Source organism: Bufo gargarizans, chromosome 3 (assembly GCF_014858855.1).
Source record: "Bufo gargarizans isolate SCDJY-AF-19 chromosome 3, ASM1485885v1, whole genome shotgun sequence".
In the NCBI taxonomy this organism is placed as follows: Eukaryota; Metazoa; Chordata; class Amphibia; order Anura; family Bufonidae; genus Bufo; species Bufo gargarizans.
In genome coordinates this window covers 46049040-46071026 of record NC_058082.1, presented here as the reverse complement: position 1 = coordinate 46071026, position 21987 = coordinate 46049040, and the positions used below count along the sequence as shown (strand labels likewise).

The following is a 21987-nucleotide window of genomic DNA, read 5'->3' as shown; positions in this document are numbered from 1 at the left end:
AAATGCTATTATCAGATTATTAATGTATTTTATAGAAGACAAATTAGAAGGAAGGAAATGATAAGATAAAAAAAACTAAAAAAACAAGCATCCCCGGCAGATCATCCGGCAATAAAAGCCTTGGTCTAATTGTTTTTTGTACAAGGGGTTCGCTGACATTCACCACAGTAGCGCTTCACATATTCTCAGTATTAGTTTCATTAAATTTCCTTGCATGCTTGTCAATCTTCATAGAATAATAATGAGCAGCGTCGAATAATTTAACAGAATTATTTCTCATGAGGCATCATTTCAAAAAATTCCTCCCCCCCCCAGTAAACCAATAACGTCCCCTGCAGCAATTTTTGCCTAGAACTAATGTCAATACGGAGTTAATGTCTTTAATAAAAAAGAAGCAGAGAGGTGGACGGAGCACTCACCTGGGATACTGGTACATGGTCTGTAGACATGTGCAGCTTGCTTAGGCTGCATTCACATGTGTGTAGTGAACAGAATACCGGAGTTCAACATATCCAGGTGCAGACTGGAAACTTAAAGGCTATGTACAGTCATGTGAAAAAATTAGGACACCCTTTGAAAGCATGTGGTTTTTTGTAACATTTTTAATAAAAGGTTATTTCATCTCCGTTTCAACAATACAGAGAGATTAAAGTAATCCAACTAAACAAAGAAAACTGAAGAAAAGTCTTTTCAAGATCTTCTGTAAATGTCATTCTACAAAAATGCCTTTTCTAACTGAGGAAAAAGATAGGACACCCTCACATGTATTCCCTCTTAAATTGGCTCAGATCTCACACAGGTATATCACACCAGGTGCACATAATTAGTAGATCGTTACTCTGCATGTTGAATGAGGCTTGCCCTATTTAAACCTCAGACATTTAGTTTGGTGTGCTCCTGACTGTTGAAGTGAGAGTGAGCACCATGGTGAGAGCAAAAGAGCTGTCAGAGGACTTCAGAAAAAAGATTGTAGCAGCCTATGAGTCTGGGAAGGGATTTAAAAAGATCTCAAAAGATTTTGAAATCAGCCATTCCACTGTCCGGAAGATAGTCTACAAGTGGAGGGCTTTCAAAACAACTGCCAACATGCCCAGGACTGGTCGCCCCAGCAAGTTCACCCCAAGAGCAGACCGCAAGATGCTAAAAGAGGTCTCCAAAAACCCTAAAGTGTCATCTCGAGAACTACAGCAGGCTCTGGCTACTGTTGATGTAGAAGTACATGCCTCTACAATCAGAAAGAGACTGTACAAGTTTAACTTGCATGGGAGGTGTGCAAGGAGGAAACCTGTGCTTTCCAAGAGAAACATCGAGGCCAGACTGACATTTGCCAGAGATAAAGTTGACAAAGACCAGGACTTCTGGAATAATGTTCTTTGGACAGATGAGTCCAAAATTGAATTATTTGGACACAACAGCAGAGGACATGTTTGGCGTAAACCAAACACAGCATTCCAAGAAAAGAACCTCATACCAACTGTGAAGCATGGAGGTGGAAGTGTCATGGTTTGGGGCTGCTTTGCTGCAGCAGGACCTGGTCAGCTCACCATCATAGAATCCACGATGAATTCTACTGTGTATCAGAAGGTGCTTGAAGAACATGTGAGACCATCAGTTAGAAAATTAAAGCTGAAGCGGAACTGGACCATGCAACATGACAATGACCCAAAACATACTAGTAAATCAACCAAAGATTGGCTGAAAAAGAAGAAATGGAGAGTCCTGGAATGGCCAAGTCAAAGTCCAGATTTGAATCCCATTGAGATGCTGTGGGGTGACTTGAAAAGGGCTGTACGTGCAAGAAACCCCTCAAACATCTCACAGCTGAAAAAGTTCTGCATTGAGGAGTGGGGTAAAATTTCCTCAGACCGATGTCGAAGACTGGTAGATGACTACAAGAACCGTCTCACTGCAGTTATTTCAGCCAAAGGAGGTAACACTCGCTATTAGGGGCAAGGGTGTCCTATCTTTTTCCTCAGTTAGAATAGGCATTTTTGTAGAATGACATTTACAGAAGATCTTGAAAAGACTTTTCTTCAGTTTTCTTTGTTTAGTTGGATTACTTTAATCTCTCTGTATTGTTGAAACGGAGATGAAATAACCTTTTATTAAAAATGTTACAAAAAACCACATGCTTTCAAAGGGTGTCCTAATTTTTTCACATGACTGTACATCTTTGGGGGAATTATTATGGGTATTAGGTCTCGAAAAAATATATGTGTATTTCCCAATCACAGTGGTAGTGCCACCACGATCAGAGCACTGTAACAGGACAGCATAGATTCTCTCAGAATCTGCCTGCATCATATCATTACGGCAGAAGTCATTAAGGGGTAAAAATAATGAGTTAGCTTTTCTGTTGCTACCACCATACTTGCCAAAATCCAGGAGGAGGCCTGAATGGCCTGGGGGCAACAGTAGGTTTTGGCAGTGCATCCTGGGAGAGTTGCAAGTATGGCGACCACCCTGCCTAGATCTTCAGAAAGAGAAAGAAGGTCTCGAAAAGTATTCCCAAACAATGAAGCCATCATTCCACTATCAGAAGATCATCTATGGAGAATTAAAAAATACACAAATTTGCCCAAACCAAAGAGCAGAACACAAGCTGCTGTAATACATCTTGAAGAATAGCCTTCAGCTATTAAGGCATTAGGGTTATGGCGAAATGGGGTTGTGAAAAGGGTGGTTCCCATCACTCAGTATGGGAGGAACGATCCCTGCGCACCTCCCACTGGGTTTTGATGCACACACAATGTTTTCAAATGCTGTAACCAGTCATGTGTGTATACTGAACCCGATGAAGGGGCTCCTTCTGCCCCAAACCACGTTGTGCATTTACAATAAACTGTCCCTTGCATCTTCAGTTGTACCCATCAATTTCCTTGCCAGGCAGGGCCACCCTTTTGGCAAACCCCATTTTGTTACACATTTGGGACCAGAGTGAGCTGAAGCCCTCTTGGGGATACTTCTATATGCCAACACAAGTGTTGTGCTGCTGTCTTACCCACACCACTGCAGTCCTACCCAGTGTACTTATTTTCCAAGGCATTAGGGTTGCCACCTGACTAGTAAACCACCAGCCTAACAATTTGTGGCAGGTAGCCGGTGATAGTATTTTATTTTTACAAGCACCAGTAACTTTTAGCAGTTGACAGTGAAGGGTGGATAGGACCCATAGCAGCACATGCTGGACGATACCCCTGTATATTTACTTCTTCTGCTTCCTCTTTGCTGGGTCTTGAACCTGTGATCTGGAATATGGGAGGCAGAAGCTCTAACCAGTGAGCCGCAGAGGCCACTGTTATTAATAGGAATATTTGCTCTGACCAAAAACCTCAACAGCATTTTTCCATGCATAATCTACTGGTACCTACAGATATATCTCTGTATATACCAGGACATTGTATGGTTATTTTTTTAAAGTAATTTTTTAGAAGTATATTTTTTTTAGTAATTGCAAAAAAATATAATGGCACAAAATAAAATACAACAAACACATTTATGTAGTATACTTGAAATAAATGAATGTCAACAAACTATCCATTATAAAAGCAAAGGATTGAAAATAATGGAAGCGTCAAATGACAAAAAGAAACGCCACCTGATGGGCCCAACTGACTGTAATGGGATCTACAGAGGCCCTTGATGTATCCTCCAGTAGAGATAGGAATGAAGCCTAACATGGACTTCTGTGCATGTAATCAATCCCCCCATCAGCCAAAGCATACTAGGTCTCTGATTGTCACATATGGGGGTCTTTTTTTTCCAGAAAAGTAGTGAGAAAACAAACGCTTGCTCCTCTAAACCCATCTCTGCCTAATTAGGCCCAGACTAGGAGTAGTAGTTTGGTGACAGCTGTAGGTTTTGTGACAGGTTAGAGACTACGGCCATAAACTAATAGTAGAAGGAAATGGACAGAGGGAGAGAACATAAAAAGAGATAATACCAGCACAAGTTTGAGGAGTTTTTAAAGTAGCGGAGCTATCATCAGAGCGCTGGGTTACGGAGGTAGCATTTCCAAGGCAAGTTCTAAAACATCACCTAGCAACTGTTTTCTAGTACGTGGCGTTATCTAATGCTCGCTGCGTAGATCCTGTTCTGCTTCTATTTATATTCCTGTCTAATAATGTTCTAATATTATTTTGTCAAGATGGGAAAAAAGCCCAACAGGTAATACACATGTATTATCTCTTCATCTTTTTGAGGGAACGCTCATCAGACTAGCCAACCTTCCAGTATCCTGCATCAGAAAACTCAGATATCATGAGGGGTTTTTCACTGGTTTCTAAACTTTTCCAAAATATATTGTGTTAAGGCCAAACAACTGTGTTGGGTCCAGGAAACATGCTCTGTGTGATACCCTCATTTCCCGGACCGAACACTGCTTCTCTGACAGCACCATAATGACTTAAAGGGGTTGTTCGGGTTCAGAGCTGAACCCGGACATAAGGTCCCCTTCACTTATTTGCCATGTCTGAGTGGAACATTAGAGCATTTCTTGCTCCGATGCTCCCCCTTGACATCACCGGCCCTAATGGGCGGTCTTTAGCTCTGCCCTAGCATGTAATACAGCCTGGAGCAATGCCTAAGCCTGCCCATTAGTGCTGTAGACATCACCAGGAAAACTGCTAGGCAGAAGCCTCCACCTAGCATACTGAGAAAAAGCCAGGTACGTCACCGGCACAATTGGGAGCTTATGTCCGGGTTCGAAAACCCTTTTAAACATAGGAAACAGTGGTTTCCTGCCTGACCACAGGTCTACTGTACTTTACTCACAGAATGCCATAAGTATGGTACAATAGACCCACAGTCAGGCAGGAACCGACAGTATCAAAAGTCATTATGGTGCTGTGAGTTCGGTCAGAGTGTTTAGTCCAGAAAATGCGGCCATCACATGGAGTGTGTTTCCTGGACCCATGTGAAACTGGCCTAAGGGGTAGTCCATCAGGACAAGTCCAGTCTATACACCCTATTATGCCATAGACATCATAGAGGGAGATCTGTGGAGTCCCTCTGTATAAGCCAATAGAGAGAAATCCTACGTGAGAACTTCTCCCATTTGAAGACCCAACCAATCAATGCATTACATGGCTGGTCATTCATGGATGGTCAAGCTCAGTTTTCCCCGGCAATAACCAGCTGATCGTAAAGGAATACAGAAACTGGACCAATGGTGGTCAAATGATCGCTTTTGTTTTCTTGAGACACTTCTTTTGTAGCTCTCTCATCTTAGGCAGTAGAACATGGTACCAATTCTTCATATGGCCGTATGAATAAGGGCAGATTACTTCTTCGCCTTCAATCAAGCCACATTTATACCTCGAGCTAAAGAGCTATCTAAGGCTACTTTTACATTAGCGTTTTTTGCGGATCCGTCATGGATCTGCAAAAACGCTTCCGTTACCATAATACAACCGCATGCATCTGCCATGAACGTATCCGGTTGTATTATGTCTTCTATAGTCATGACGGATCCGTCATGAACACCATTGAAAGTCAATGGGGGACGGATCCGTTTCCATCTGTCTCCATTGACTTACATTGTGTGTCAGGACGGATCCGTCTTGCTCAGCACCACATCGTGTACAGAAAAACACTGCTTGCTGCTTGTCCCCGATCCCGAACACCATTGAGGTCAATGGGGACCCGAACTTCACTTTATTATTTTCAGTTATAACATGGTTATATTGGAAAATAATAGCATTCTGAATACAGAATGCAAAGGAATATGGCCATTTAGGGGTTAAAAACAACAACAACTCACCTCATCTACTTGATCACGCTGTAGCAGCTTCTTCAATCTTCACTGAACAGGACCTGACAAAGGACCTGCGATGTGCGCAATGACACCACCACGTGGGAGAGCGCGGTAACGTCATCGCACACATCACAGATCCTTTGTCAGGTCCTGTTCAGTGAAGATTGAAGAAGCTGCTGCAGCGTGATCAAGTAGATGAGGCGAGTTGTTGTTTTTAACCCCTAAATGGCCATATTCTTTTGCATTCTGTCTTTAGAATGCTATTATTTTCCGATATAACCATTTTATAACGGAAAATAATAAAATCGCCCAAACACAAAACCCGGACTTCAGTGAAAAAGTCCAGGTTCGAGTCTGGGTACCCGAACTCGCAAAGTTTGGTACAAACCCAAACTTTGCAGTTCGGGTTCGCTCATCCCTAGTAAGTTTGCATATGCGTTGAGAGCTTTCTGCACATGCAGTGTGAACATAGCCTTAGCAGTGAAATGACTGGACAGATTATGAAGCTAGGGCAAGGTTATACCAGGTTGTGCTGTTTATGTGGTCTAACCCGAAAAATACATTAAAATGGGTTATGCCATGATTGATGTAAAAAAAAAAAAAATGAAAATCGGACATCATATAGTTCATGATAATACCTTTCTAACAAAGCTAGAACCAGCCCTGATCTCTGAATCCATCTCACATGGATCCAGAGATCTCCACATTCACTGCTCCATTTGCTCTGCTAGATTATCTTCACCCTGGCAGCTCAAGGAGGGGGAATGGGGGGGTGGGGTCCTTTCTGCTGCAGCTCAGGGGGCGTGTCCTTTCTGCTGCTGCTCGGGGGCGTGTCCTTTCTCTGCAGCTCGCTCCCTGTAACTGCCACAGCTTCCAACAGAACACATGGCTGGTTGCACTGAGCGCGTGCTACCAGCTCAGAGAGACGGACAAGAAATAAGGAAGAGAACAAACAGCAGGTGGCGCTATACAGATAAATTTTATTGAATAGCTTAGTGGCTATATAAAATTTTTCATTACATGTAATGACAAATATGTTTCGAGATACAACCCCTTTAAGTTGAGAACTTACTAAAAGGGTTATTGATATTAGTGGAATGTTTTACGATTTTCCAATATACTTTTCTGTATCCTTTCATCGCAGTTTTTAAGATTTTTGCTTGCTATCATTCCACAGGAACCTTCATGATTTTCGTCCAGTAGACAACAATCTGTCCTGGTTATGTGATGGAAACACAGGGGCGCGGATCATTACGGTACAGTAAGACTGGGTCTGCATGGGGCGACTGCAAGCTAGGCCCCCCGAGGTGGGCAATAATTAACCCGCAAACTGTCATAGCAGCCTGCCCATGGACGCCCGGCCTTTTCAGAGCCATGCACCTTTGTGTCCATCACATAACCAGGACAGATTGTTAGCCACCAGAAGTGAGCAGTGAAAGTTTTTACTGAATGACAGCAAGCAAAGATCTTGAAAATCATAACAAATCAATACAGAAAGCATATAAAAAAAATTGTATAACTTTTCATCATACCAGGATGCAATAATACTTTTTTTCCTAAATGCAACTACCCCTTTACAGTACCACAAGTACGACTATCCTCCCGTGGATGCTAGCTTTGTCAAACCCATATACTATGATACAAAGAATCCAACCTACCTGTGTAGGTAGGTATACCATACGAGCTCCTGGTGTCAATATATGGAACTTCCAGGTCTGAACTGTGTTGTTGCTATAACGACAGCAGGATTCAATGGCGTTCCATGCAATGATTTAATTCATTTGCGCTTACATAGCGCTCCAAAAAAAATAAAAAATTGTTGCCGTGGAAACCGCTGCACAGATCATGCTTAACCACATTACTTATTAATCGACTACCATTTTGAGGTAGACATTCAGAAGAAACCTCAAATGACCTATTCTACAAGAAACAAGTAACATGCTTCTGACCAAGACATTTAAAGGGGTTATCCCATGGCTAACGTAAAAAATTAAAATCAGACATGATATAGGACATGACAATCTCTTTCTAACAAAGCTAGAACCAGTCCTGTACCTCACATGGATCCAGAGATCTCCCCATTCATTGCTCTGCTGGATTTATATCAAGTTAAAAGCTCAAGGGGAGGGTCTTTTCTGTTGCAGCTCAGGGGGCGTGTCCATTCTGCTGGAGCTCAGGGGAGGGTCTTCTCTGCTGCAGCTCAGGGGGCGTGTCCATTCTGCTGGAGCTCAGGGGAGGGTCTTCTCTGCTGCAGCTCAGGGGGCGTGTCCATTCTGCTGGAGCTATGAGTTATGAAATTCCATAACGTAACTAGTTCAAGAGTGGACCATTCCATCCCCCCACCCTACCATTCATGACCAGGCACATTTTAATTTTTTAGTACATGGCGCTCTATTTTTATGTAAATGTTATTTTAGTATGTTATGTTTTTAAAATACATAAAAAGAGGCAAAACCTGTTTTTCACACTTCTTTCATATTTTTTTCTAATAGCACAACACAAATAGCACAACAAAATCTTTCTCTTTCCATTACAGTCATGTTGATATAGGGGATATATAGTTTACGGTTGCCATGGATGGGACTAGAAGCTGCAGTGTGGAGTGAGGTGGCACTTATTTTCCTTTAACTTTATTTTTTTTATTTTACAATTTTGTGTCCCCGTAACTGGGGATGACATATTAGAGGAATACAGCTTCCTGACATGCACTGCAGTGCTGATCTGGGCCTGCTAAGACCCAGCAGTTCCTGCAGTCACCTGGTCCCTGACAATCACATGATTGCTGGGACTTCCTGATCTGTATACATGGCATTCACTCAGCATTAATAGGGATCGCAGGGGCAGTAATTGGCCATCTCTGCCCTCTTTACAGGGAGCCCAGCTGTCACTGACAACCAGCTCTCTGCTCCAGCAGCTGCACAATCTTCCTGTGGCTGCAAATTCTGCAAATGTGTTCAGAAACATGGTTGAGGGTTGTGTGAACCCACCAACAGTGATGGGCAGTTCGCAGTGTTCGCCAGCGAACACATGCGTGCTGCCATCTTCAGTAAGGTTAGACTCACCTGTCCGGCGATGCACAGGTAAGCCCTTACATGTGCCTGTGCCGGGAGCCGGTCTGAAATCAAATGCAGTCACCGGGAGCAGGCAGTTCTGAGAACAGCCCGACGAAGGCCCCCGGCGGCTATTCTCGGAACTGTCTTCTCCCGGTGACTACATTTGATTTCAGACCGGCTCCCGGCACAGGCACAGGTAAGGGCTTATGTTATTCTTTCATTAAGGGCCCATTCACACATCCGCAAGTGTTTTGCGGTCCGCAAATTGCGGATCCGCAAAACACGGATTCCGGCCATGTGCGTTCTGCATCTTGCGGACTGCACATGGCCAGCCCTGTGATAGAAATGCCTATTCTTGTCCGTGGCTGCGGGAAAGAATAGGACATGCTCTGTCTGACTGCGAGGCGGTGAAACGGAACTACGGATGCGGACATTTTTTACAGTCCCATTGAAATTCGGACGTGTGAATGGACCATAAAGGGAATGGGTCATCAGAAAATGACCTATTGTTTAAATCATCTTTCACATTTTATGTTAATTTAGTGAATTTCCTGATTGTTATTTTTTAGATTTTTTTGTATATCTATGTTAAAAAAAAAGCCTAAAAACTTTCAGTGTTTGCACTGGTCACTAAGCCCATTAATAGGATCCACGTCTTGGTCTGTATAGATCACTTTACTGTAGTTATCTGCTTATCTTTACAGGCAGGATTACAATGACATATCACCTCTGTATAGATAACACAGGATCCACCATTCACAGTAGGTGATGATATCCCAGCTGCTACTTTCACACTTGCGTTCGGGGTTCCGCTTGTGAGTTCCGTTTGAAGGCTCTCACAAGCGGCCCGAACGGATCCGTCCAGCCCTAATGCATTCTGAGTGGATGCGGATCCGCTCAGGATGCATCAGTCTGGCAGCGTTCAGCCTCCGCTCCGCTCAGCAGGCGGACACCCGAACGCAGCTTGCAGCGTTTTCGTGTCCGCCTGGCCGTGCGAAGCCAAACGGATCCGTCCAGACTTACAATGCAAGTCAATGGGGACGTATCCGTTTGACGTTGACACAATATGGTGCAATTGCAAACGGATCCGTCCCCCATTGACTTTCAATGTAAAGTCAGGAGTCCCTATTAATATACCATCGGATCGGAGTTTTCTCCAATCCGATGGTATATTTTAACATGAAGCGTCCCCATCACCATGGGAACGCCTCTATGTTAGAATATACCATCGGATTTGAGTTACATCGTGAAATCTCAGATCCGACAGTATATTCTAACACAGAGGCGTTCCCATAGTGATGGGGACGCTTCAAGTTAGAATATACTGAGAACTGTGTACATGACTGCCCCCTGCTGCCTGGCAGCACCCGATCTCTTACAGGGGGCCGTGTTCAGCACAATTAACCCCAGTGCGGCCCCCCCCTCCCTCCCTCCCCCCCAGTATTAAATTCATTGGTGGCCAGTGCGGCCCCCCCTAATTAAAATCCCCCCCCCCAATCATTGGTGGCAGCGGTGAGTTCCGAATTTTAGAAGCATTATACTTACCTGCTCTGTCTGTGGCCGGCCGGGCGCTCCTCCTACTGGTAAGTGAAAGGTCTGTGCGGCGCATTTCTTATAGCACAGACCTGTCACTTACCAGTGGGAGGAGCTCCCGGCCGGTCACAGACAGCGCAGGTAAGTATAATGCTTCTAAAATTGCTAAGTAATCATGGCAGCCAGAACTGCAGTAGCGTTCTGGGTGCCATGGTAACCGATCGGAGCCCCAGCGAATAAACTGGGACTCCAATCGGAACTCTCCGCTGCCATCAATGATGGGGGGGTGATTTTAATTGGGGGGGGGTGATTTTAATTGGGGGGGAGGGGGGACGCATTGGCCACCTATGAATTTAATACTGGGGAGGGAGGGAGGGGGGGCCGCACTGGCCACCAATGAGTTTAATACTGGGGAGGGAGAGAGGGGGGCCGCACTGGCCACCAATGAATTTAAAACTGGGGAGGGAGGGGGGTCTGCCCCCTGCTGCCTGGCAGCACCTGATCTCTTACAGGGGGCTATGATACGCACAATTAACCTCTCAGGTGCGGCACCTGAGGGGTTAATTGTGCTGATCACAGCCCCCTGTAAGAGATCGGGTGCTGCCAGGCAGCAGGGGGCAGTCATGTACACAGTTTGTAGTATATTCTAACTTGAAAAGTCCCCATCACCATGGGAACGCCTCTGTGTTAGAATATACTGTCGGATCTGAGTTTTCACGATGTGAAAACTCAGATCTGAAAAAGCTGTCTAATGCAGACGGATCCGTTCTGAACGGATGCAAGCGTTTGCATTATAGGTGCGGATCCGTCTGTTCAGATACCAGACGGATCTGCACCGAACGCAAGTGTGAAAGTATCATCTGCTCCCTCCGGACCTCTGCACAGGTCACAGAGCTTACCTAAAAAACTCTCCCATAGAAATCAAGGAGTCTTGTCTAAGATGGCCGTCCCCATAATAAAGTTTCAGGAAAGAGAATTAAAAAAAATCTACAATCATAAAATAATAGATCGGAAAGGATATATGTGGCTATCTGGTTGTAACTGACTAAAAATATAATTCATTTTCCCTTTAATCAAAAGTTGTACAATTTTCCAGTAGACTTCTTGCATCAGTTCTTTGTCATTTTCAAGATCTCTGCTTGCTGTCCTTCACTGCTTACTTCTACTGATAATAATCTGCCCTGGCCAAGTGATGGACGCACAGGCGTTCTGCAACCTGCAGACACATTCAGCTCTGCTACATCTGTAGACTACATCACGGCCATATTTGTAAACTGTTTACCAATTCCAATAGATTTTAAAGAAAAAAATAAAATAAAAATGAATATATATATATTATACATTATGCATGATTTCTTTCTGCCTACCATGGCTGACTAATGGGAAGCAGTAACGGAGCCGAGCTTTATTAGAAAACGCTTCTACTTGTGGGTGGATTGAACACATGTTCATTATCTGGAAGGGGGTAATTAGGAGATGAGTGTGACACTGAAGAGTGTAAAACTGCATTACATTACGGGGAGGATGGTTTCCATTGGAGACAAAATTTCTACAAAAAGAAAAAAAGAAATTGCCATTGTGATGAGATGACTCTGTGATTGAGCACAGGTAGAATAATTAACTCTGGCCTGGGGATGGAGAACTAGGGGGGTCTTCGGTTCAGGACCCTCATCTATTAGCCGGAGCACTAACAATGAGTGAGGAGTGTCTCTCTCTCTCTCTGCAGGACCCAGTGGCGTAGCTAGAAATGACTGGGCCCCACAGCAAATTTTAAATGGGGCCCCCCACCCCCAGTAATTTTTTCGCAACCCCTTCCTTTCATGCCGCCCCCATTCCTGTGGCTAGTAAAGATCGCTCTCCCAGACCAGGCCCGGCAGCTGTTCCATCCGTTTTATACACTGTCTATACTGTCACTGTATATAATTTGATTGTGTAATACTGTTGAGGGGGCCCTGAGCAAATCTTTCAGTCCTCCTCCTCCTGGATGGGCCCCTTCTGGGACAGGGCCCCAAAGCAGCCGCTTCCCCTTCTTACCCTATAGTTACGGCAGTGGGAGGCCCTATGACATAGTGAGATTAAAGGGTTTCTGTCACCAGATGTAACCCTATTAAGCTAGCTGATATTAGTGATGTGCTAATGTCAGCTGAACCTAACTAGTCTAGTCCTACTTGTATCTCTGCCCCGTTACCCCAGAAATCTAACTTTTATAATATGCTAATTTGCCTCTAGGAGCGGGGGGGCGGGGGGCGTTGTTCCTGCTCCTAGAGGCAGTGATGGTCAGTTCACAGTGTCCGCCAGCGAACATATGCGGGCTGCCATCTTTAGTAAGGTTAGACTCACCCGTCCGGTGATGCACAGGTAAGCCCTTACCTGTGCCTCTGCCGGGAGCCGGTCTGAAATCTAATGCGGTCACCAAGAGCAGGCAGTTCCAAGAACAGCCTGATGAAGGCCCCCGGCGGAACTGCCTGCTCCCGGTGACCGCATTTGATTTCAGACTGGCTCCCGGCAGAGGCACAGGTAAGGGCTTACCTGTGCATCACCGGACGGGTGAGTCTACCTTACTAAAGATGGCAGCCCGCATGTGTTCGCTGGCGGACACTGCGAACTGACCATCACTGCCTAGAGGCTCCGTTCTCCCAACGCTGCCTGACCCTGTCAATCTAGTGTATCAGGGCGTGGCCAGAGGTGGGAGAACAGAGCCTCTAGGAGCGGGGGCAAACCCCCCCCCCCCCCCCCCCCCCCCCCCCCGCTACCAGAGGCTAATTAATATTTCATAAAAGTTAGATTTCTGGTGTAACGGGGGCAGAGATACAAGTAGGAATAGGCTGGTTAGGTTTAGATGACATTAGCACATCTCTAATGTCAGCTAGCTTAATAGGGTTAATTCTGGTGACAGAAACCCTTTAAGGCCTCATACAGCGGGTCCGCAATACACGGGCACCGGCCGTGTGCACCCAGCATCACGGATGCGGAACCATTCACTTGAAGTGTTCTATTTTTTTACAGTGCGGATGGATCATGGACCCATTCAAGTGGAATGGATCTCGATCGCAAATTGCAGTCCCCAATGCACGGAACGGCCATGTGCACAAGACCTAATTAAAGGGGTTTTCTGGGAGTTTTATACTGATGACCTATCTGATCGTGGGGGGGCCGACACCCAGGACAGCTGTTGGAGAAGGCACTGGCGCCCCTTTAAATCTAATTAAATCTTGCATTTACCTAGGTTGCAATATTTGGTATAAAAGCTAGATGGCTACATGTATCTTCGGTTTTCCCATGCTAGAGCAGGGATCAGCATTCAAGCTGCTCTGAAACTACAACTCCAATCATGTGCACTTACTCAACTGTTCTTGAAACTCCCATAGAAGTGAAAGAAGGGTTCTGGAAGTTGTAGCCGCAGAACAGCTGCAGTGTCACAGTATCCTTAATTTATTCATTTTACACATTTATAAGCTATATACATGGCAGCGCTTTACAGACATTAGCGTCACACTGTCCTCATCAGTATGTGAGGAAACCCACGCAAATACGGAGAGAACATGTCTTTGGTCTGGACCCCAGTGCTGCACGGCTACAGTGCTAACCACTGAGCCACCATGCTATACGGCTACATATGTCACACTTAAACCACATGTCACAATAGTTAAGTTGTATTTTTAGGTTGTAAGGGTGACACCTAGGTTTTTGCTTAATAAAAGGGGTCTTCTGCCGTTTGGGGTCAGAAGAGGAAGACTCACATACCACCACCATGAGTCTTCTGTTCTCATTTTTTTGCCCCTAGGCTGAACTTTAAGATCTGGATCATTGCAGAATAACATGGGTAGAGCCCTTGTTTAGGGATCATACAAAAGTTCTACCATGACACATGTTTGATTATTACACAAAGCCCAGTGATTTTAAGGCGAACGCATAGCACCCGCACTGAATCCTGACCCATTCATTTCAGGCTACTTTCACACTTGCGTTCAGAGCGGATCCGTCTGCATTATATTGTTAAAGGGAGTCTGTCACCACATTTTAGCATGTTAGACCGTTAAAATAGGGTTATGTGATCCAGCCAGAACATAAAAACGGTACCTTTGTGGTAGAAAACGGACTTTTCAATTTGCAGAAAACGAACTTATAAGATTATGTTCTGAGCCCTCTCAAGTGCCCAGGGCGGTCTCTCAATCCTCGGAGCCCCAGGCAGGCACCTCCTAAACGGCTGATAACTCCGCCCTCCGTGCGCCTCTGCCCGCCCGTTTACTCCCCTCCCCTGTCCCTTTCCACTGCGGCTGTGCGGTACAAATCGTAGCAGGCGCATGCGCAATGCGATGCCCGCTCCTGGCAGGGCATCGCAATACCTATTGCGCATGCGCCCGCTGCGATTTGTACCGCACAGCCGCAGTGGAAAGGGACAGGGGAGGGGAGTAAACGGGCGGGCAGAGGCGCACGGAGGGCGGAGTTATCAGCCGTTTAGGAGGTGCCTGCCTGGGGCTCCGAGGATTGCATTTGGAGTGCATTTGGGCAGTGTCCATATTTTGTGTCCTTAGTGCGTCTGCTTGCTGTTGTATTGTATATCTGGTTGTGTGTGTGTAAGAGGGTCAATACTATTGCCACATACAATGTGGATGAATAATTGCATAGTACAAAGCTGTACAATAGAAATATAGATTGTGTGTATATATAATAGTGCTAAATAACATAATATAATACAAAGTAAAGACTATAGACACATCTAATATGATAAATCAAAAACAGATTGTAATTATGCTAGTCAAATAGGCAGAAAGTAGTTACAGAGAGGTCACAAATATGAACCAGACCAGCGATGTATAAGTAACATGGACTGCACAGAGAAGTAATAAAGAAGGAATAATGTAGCAAGGAACAAGCTACAGACATAAAAATCTGCCCGGTAATCACACATGTAAATCAATAGCATAAAACGACCATAGATGTCCTTATTGCCAAAACCTAGTGTATCAACGAATTGTTGTGGCTGGTAAAGGAATCAACCAATTCAAATAACCCGGGACAAACTCCCAAGTATACCAAACAACCAAAACAAAAATGGAGCTCGCAAAGTACCCATTTTTATTTTATTAAGTTACAATGTATAACAAAATATACCGTTAAAAACGGGGAAGTGACTGAACAGGCACCATCCTGACACCACACAAACTGCAGCTACCCCATCCTGGCACCACACACACTACAGCTACCCCATCCTGGCACCACACACACTGCAGCTACCCCATCCTGGCACCACACACACTACAGCTACCCCATCCTGGCACCACACACACTACAGCTACCCCACCCTGGCACCACACACACTACAGCTACCCCACCCTGGCACCACACACACTACAGCTACCCCACCCTGGCACCACACACACTACAGCTACCCCACCCTGGCACCACACACACTACAGCTACCCCACCCTGGCACCACACACACTACAGCTACCCCATCCTGGCACCACACACACTACAGCTACCCCATCCTGGCACCACACACACACTGCAGAATTGTGTATACTTAATACTGGGGTGAGTCAATAGTGGCAAAAGACATAAACAAATGCATAATACGGGGATATTGGCAGACTAAACATGTTATATGCGGACCAGTCCTGCAAAAGATCTAAACCAAATCGGGTAGCTGCAGTGTGTGTGGTGCCAGGATGGGGTAGCTGCAGTGTGTGTGGTGCCAGGATGGGGTAGCTGCAGTGTGTGTGGTGCCAGGATGGGGTAGCTGCAGTGTGTGTGGTGCAAGGATGGGGTAGCTGCAGTGTGTGTGGTCCCAGGATGGGGTAGCTGCAGTGTGTGTGGTGCCAGGATGGGGTAGCTGCAGTGTGTGTGGTGCCAGGATGGGTTAGCTGCAGTGTGTGTGGTGCCAGGATGGGTTAGCTGCAGTGTGTGTGGTGCCAGGATGGGGTAGCTGTATTGTGTGGTGTGGTGCCAGGATGAGGTAGCTGCAGTGTGTGTAGTGCCAGGATGGGGTAGCTGTAGTGTGTGTGGTGCCAGGATGGGGTAGCTGCAGTGTGTGTGGTGCCAGGATGGGATAGCTGCAGTGTGTGTAGTGCCAGGATGGGGTAGCTGTAGTGTGTGTAGTGCCAGGATGGGGTAGCTGTAGTGTGTGTAGTGCCAGTATGGGGTAGCTGTAGTGTGTGTAGTGCCAGTATGGGGTAGCTGCAGTGTGTGTGGTGCCAGTATGGGGTAGCTGTAGTGTGTGTAGTGCCAGTATGGGGTAGCTGTAGTGTGTGTAGTGCCAGTATGGGGTAGCTGTAGTGTGTGTGGTGCCAGGGTGGGGTAGCTGTAGTGTGTGTGGTGCCAGGGTGGGGTAGCTGTAGTGTGTGTGGTGCCAGGGTGGGGTAGCTGTAGTGTGTGTAGTGCCAGTATGGGGTAGCTGCAGTGTGTGTGGTGCCAGGATGGGGTAGCTGTAGTGTGTGTGGTGCCAGGATGGGGTAGCTGCAGTGTGTGTGGTGCCAGGATGGGATAGCTGCAGTGTGTGTAGTGCCAGGATGGGGTAGCTGTAGTGTGTGTAGTGCCAGTATGGGGTAGCTGTAGTGTGTGTAGTGCCAGGATGGGGTAGCTGTAGTGTGTGTAGTGCCAGTATGGGGTAGCTGTAGTGTGTGTAGTGCCAGGATGGGGTAGCTGTAGTGTGTGTGGTGCCAGGATGGGGTAGCTGCAGTGTGTGTAGTGCCAGGATGGGGTAGCTGCAGTGTGTGTAGTGCCAGGATGGGATGGCTGCAGTGTGTGTGGTGACAGGATGGGGTAGCTGCAGTGTGTGTGGTGCCAAGATGGGGTAGCTGCAGTGTGTGTGGTGCCAAGATGGGGTAGCTGCAGTGTGTGTAGTGCCAGGATAGGATGGCTGTAGTGTGTGTGGTGACAGGATGGGGTAGCTGCAGTGTGTGTGGTGCCAGGATGGGGTAGCTGCAGTGTGTGTGGTGTCAGGATGGGGTAGCTGCAGTGTGTGTGGTGCCAGGATGGGGTAGCTGCAGTGTGTGTGGTGCCAGGATGGTGCCTGTTCTGTCACTTCCCCCTTTTTAACGGTATATTTTGTTATACATTGTAACTTAATAAAATAAAAAAATGTTATGGGTACTTTGCGAGCTCCGGTAATCACACAGCGCGACCCTAACAAAGCGTCCTGGGCAAAGCGTTCAGTGAGACATGCAAACATCCAGTACAAGGGCTCATGCACATGACAGTATGTATTTTGCAGTCCGCAAAACACAGATCCGCAAAAAAAATTGATGACATCCGTATGATGTCCGTGTTGCATCCGTTTTTCTTGCGGTTCCATTGTAACAATGCCCGTCCTTGTCTCATCAAAACAGACATGAATAGGACATGTTCTATTTTTTGGCGGAACGGACATACGAACTTTTTCAAGCCTATTAAAATGAATGGTACTGTATACGGACCTGTAAAAAAACGGACACGGAAGAAAAATACATTTGTGTGTATGAGCCCTTAATTGGGAGAAGATAAATGAATGAAGGCGGCAGGAGGAGGGGTCAAACCATGGAGGCGGAGTATGGCATGCAAATGATGGGGAATGGCGTGAAATGTAAAGAAATAAATATCCATAAAATTGGAAGCATTCCATCCGAATAGCCTTAGAGATGAGAAAATGGGCTGTGCCACACACACACACAACAGCACCACTCTTGTGGTCAGGTTGTGTCTGGTATTGCAGCTCAACTTTCTCTACTTCATGACGCTGCACTACCATGGACAACCCATAGGAAAGAGGGGCGCTGTTTCCAACAACAAAAAAAAAACCCTTTTCTAATCTCAAGCAACCCCTTTAAGTAATAGCATATTCTTTCAATTCCTGTAATGAGGTCTTTGCTCACATATGTTTTCTCCATAAAGCTACTGTGTGGCCTAGATCTGTGCATTGATCTTCATGGGAGGGGACTGAACATGATCTGTATAAACATGAATCCCCTCCGTACCCCACATGGACTCAGTCGAAAGTCAGGTGCCAACTCTCTTGGCATATTGACTCTCTGCAACTTGGAGGTAACCACAGTCTATCAATTTACAGGTTCAGCGACTTCACAGATTTCCTAGATAATAGGTGAAAAGTATCTGGAGCCCCCAATATGGCTGCTATAACATAAGGCGTATACTTTTTTTTAAATTAAAGGGGTTGTCTATCGAGCACAATGCCTTTGTGTTAAAAGGGTTCTCTGAAAATAAGCTGCCGGGACCCCCAGTGATCAGCTGTGATCTGTAGGGAATTCCAGCAGATAGTGTTCAATTCCCCTGCAGCACTCCCACAGGAGAGAAGCTGCATTACACGGTGCCCATTGCAATCGATGGGCTGATCGCCTGACACAGGGACATGCCAGGTCCTCCAAAGAGAGAGATGTTTGTAAAAGAGCTAATTGAAGGAGGATACAAATGAAGGACGCTCCTCTGTTTCATTTTATTCTAAATCAGACCAACCCTTGAAGATGTGCTGCCCTCCGCTAATCGGATTAGGCATATAGAGGACCGTGGTCCAATGGAAATCGGTCCCACCAGCTTCTCGGACCTGCACAAAGCTAGTTCAGTGTCACTTCATGGTGCACATCTGTAACCTCCAAACCCATCTGCTGGACAACTACAACTGGATGAAACCCCACTGGTTTAGGGTACGGCTTTGACCCAGGGGGGCTTCCTTTAGGAATGAGCAAAGAGTGGGCTAAACATCAGGGCACATACGGGTTATCTATCCAAACCATCATTAAATATCTAATGAAATTGGCAGGCGGGAAGTTTTTAGGACTGTGCCCACCCGGGTTTTTTTTGTAGGTCACTGTGCCATTAGTTGCCATTAATTAGTACGTGGAGTTGGGCGAGGGTGACGTTAAATATACACTGCCGATGACAAAGTAGCGCTCAGTCTATAATGAGCTCCTTCCCCTGATTATCCTCCCCTTATCTCTCATTTCCTTGCTCTGTGAAGACAAAAGGGGGGGATGTCAGCGCCGGCCCTTCTCTGTCTGTCTCCTGCCAACCCGTCCTCGCTGCCTACACAACCCGCAAAATGTCTATTCCTTACGAAGAGTCCATGGTAGTAGTAGTAGTAGGAGTAGACCGCGGTACCCCCCATACCATAGTGTCTAAAGCCCATTCTCCATATGCTGTAGGGTACTGGTTCTGTTCCTATACATCTCCTAGGCTACTTTCACACTGGCGTTTTGGCTTTCCGTTTCTGAGATCCGTTCGGGGCTCTCTCAAGCGGTCCAAAACGGATCAGGATCCGCTCAGAATGCCTCACTTTGCCTCCGATCCGTCTCCATTCCGCTCTGGAGGCGGCCTGCAGCGTTTTTCTGTAAGCAATGTGGTGCGGAGCAAGACGGATCCGTCCTGGGACACAATGTAAGTCAATGGGGACGGATCCGTTTTCTCTGACACAACCTGGCACCATAGAAAACGGACCCGTCCCCCGCTGACTTTCAATGGATCCGTCTTGGCTATGTTACAGATAATACTAACGGATTTATTCATGACAGATGCATGCGGTTGTATTATTGTAACGGATGCGTTTGTGCAGATCCATGACGGATCCGCCCAAAACACGAGTGTGAAAGTAGCCTTAGATGTCATCTACGTGGAAACGCAAAGTCTTGAAAAACTACAAAATATCTATCTACGTATCTATGTCATATCTATCTATTTATATCTCTATCTCATATCTACAGTACTATCTATATCTCTATTATCTATATATAATCTATCATCTATCTCATATCTATATATAATCTATCATCTCTCTATCATCTATCTCATATCTATATATAATCTATCATCTCTCTATCTATTATCCATCTATCTATCTGTCTATCTCATATCTATCTGTATCTCTATCTATTCCATATATCTCTAACTATCTATCTATCTCATATCTATCATCTATCTATATATCTATAATCTATCTAACTCATATCTATCTATCTATAATCTATCTATCTCATATCTATCTATCTATATCTAATCTATATATCATCTATCTCTCTCATATCTACAGTACTATCTATATATCTATTATCTATAATCTATCTATCTATCTATAATCTATCTATCTATGAATAGTAACGCTGAATATTCGCCCCTTTCTGGCCCGGAATCCTATATATTGAATAGTGTTACTATGGCGATGAAGAATTCTATACTGAAATCCGGATGCTAGAAGTGCACGCAGGGACGGTATAGCCGCACTCCTACACATTCATCCTGAGGAGAGCAGACCTAGCATGTGCCTGGCAGCAGAGCCCCCTCTCATGGCGTGTCTCTCTACCATATACATGCCATCACATACGTGCCCCTCTCCTATGTTTACATTAAATGTTGCATCTATGGAGAATGGCAGCACTGTACGGGCGACCAGTCCAGTTAGCTATGGGCACAGCATGTGACTGGGGGTGCTGTGGCACTAATGAACAGCATATGTCTAATGACAGGTTGGCCAAGTGTCACTCATCTGCAAAGGAATCTCCTTCGTTAACCTGCCCTGCCAGGTGCCAATCCCCCCCTTCCCCCCATCAGACATGCAGGTCCCTTTTACCGTGGGAGAAGTCAGTTTCCTGATGCTCTCTCCCAGGGAGTCCAGGTTCACCCGTCTCCTCCTGGTGGCTCTCCTGGGGCCAGGAACCGGTTGTGGGCGCTGATCCTGAGACCCGGTGGGGCTTTTGCTCCCGTTCCAGCACATCCGAGCCAGGGGGCATTCTGGTTCTTCCTCTGGGCTGGTCTCGGTATAGTCAGATCCCAGCGAGCTGAAGGATTCCGATGAGATCTTCCTCCCGGACATGCTGAGGCTTGGTATACCACCATGAGACGCTGCGCTATGTCAGGCTAGAAAGAGCTGAGAGCATGCTGTGGTCCTATGCCAAGGTCCGGCTTGTCCTTTATAGAGCAGCTCGGTGCCAGTCCTTGTACGTAGCTGCTTGTTAGCACCCCCCGTGCCTCCCTTTTGTTTCTCCGGCTTTTCTTTTTGTTTGCAGTTCTGTGGCGTGCGCAGCAGCACCGCAGGCAGCAGAGCTCTGTGCTGTGCGGGCGCCTCTTCTCTTTCCCTCTGTATTTTGAACGCTGATGCTCTTCCCTCGCTCTTTAATTTTTTTCTCTCTTCCTTCCCAGGCTGCTGCATTTCTCCACAGCTCCAGCCACCGTCACGTGCTCCTCTCCCCTGTCACCAGCGTGACACACTTCTAACAGGACTTGGGAAGCCCCCCCTTCCTCCCCCTGCTCTGTGGCTTTCCATTTTCACTAAGACAGAATCATCTCTACAGACGTGGTCTATAGGCACCTGGAGATGTAGCAGAGCTGAATGCGTCATTTACCTCTCTAGGTTTCGCCACATTGACCAAGTAAAGTATAAACCGAGCTCCGCCACCTCTGTACGTGCCAGGGCTCATTCACAAATCACATGGAGATGTTCAAGATGGATTTTTTTTTTGCGCCATTTTTATTCCAAGTTTTTGGGTAAAGGATTAAAGATTTTTGTGCTTTTTTTTGTAATGTTGCTGAATTACAGATTATATAAAAAAAAAAAAAAAACAGATCAACCCATTGATTTCTATGAGCAAAAACAGCAATATGACGTAGAGTTATATTGAAGAAAAAAAATATCAAGCACGTAAAAAACGGGAATATAAGAAA

The 21987-nt window shown here is 45.9% G+C and overlaps 1 protein-coding gene across 1 annotated transcript in view; it reads right to left on the bottom strand.

Annotated features, from left to right (window-relative positions):
• Positions 1 to 21467, bottom strand: part of GUCY1A2 (guanylate cyclase 1 soluble subunit alpha 2) — a 252799-nt gene extending 231332 nt beyond the window's left edge. The window contains exon 1 of the mRNA XM_044284756.1: positions 20897 to 21467. Coding sequence (XP_044140691.1) covers positions 20897 to 21139 — 243 coding nt within the window. The 5' untranslated portion in view covers positions 21140 to 21467. The remainder of the gene's footprint in view (positions 1 to 20896) is intronic.
• Positions 21468 to 21987: the final 520 nt, after the last annotated feature.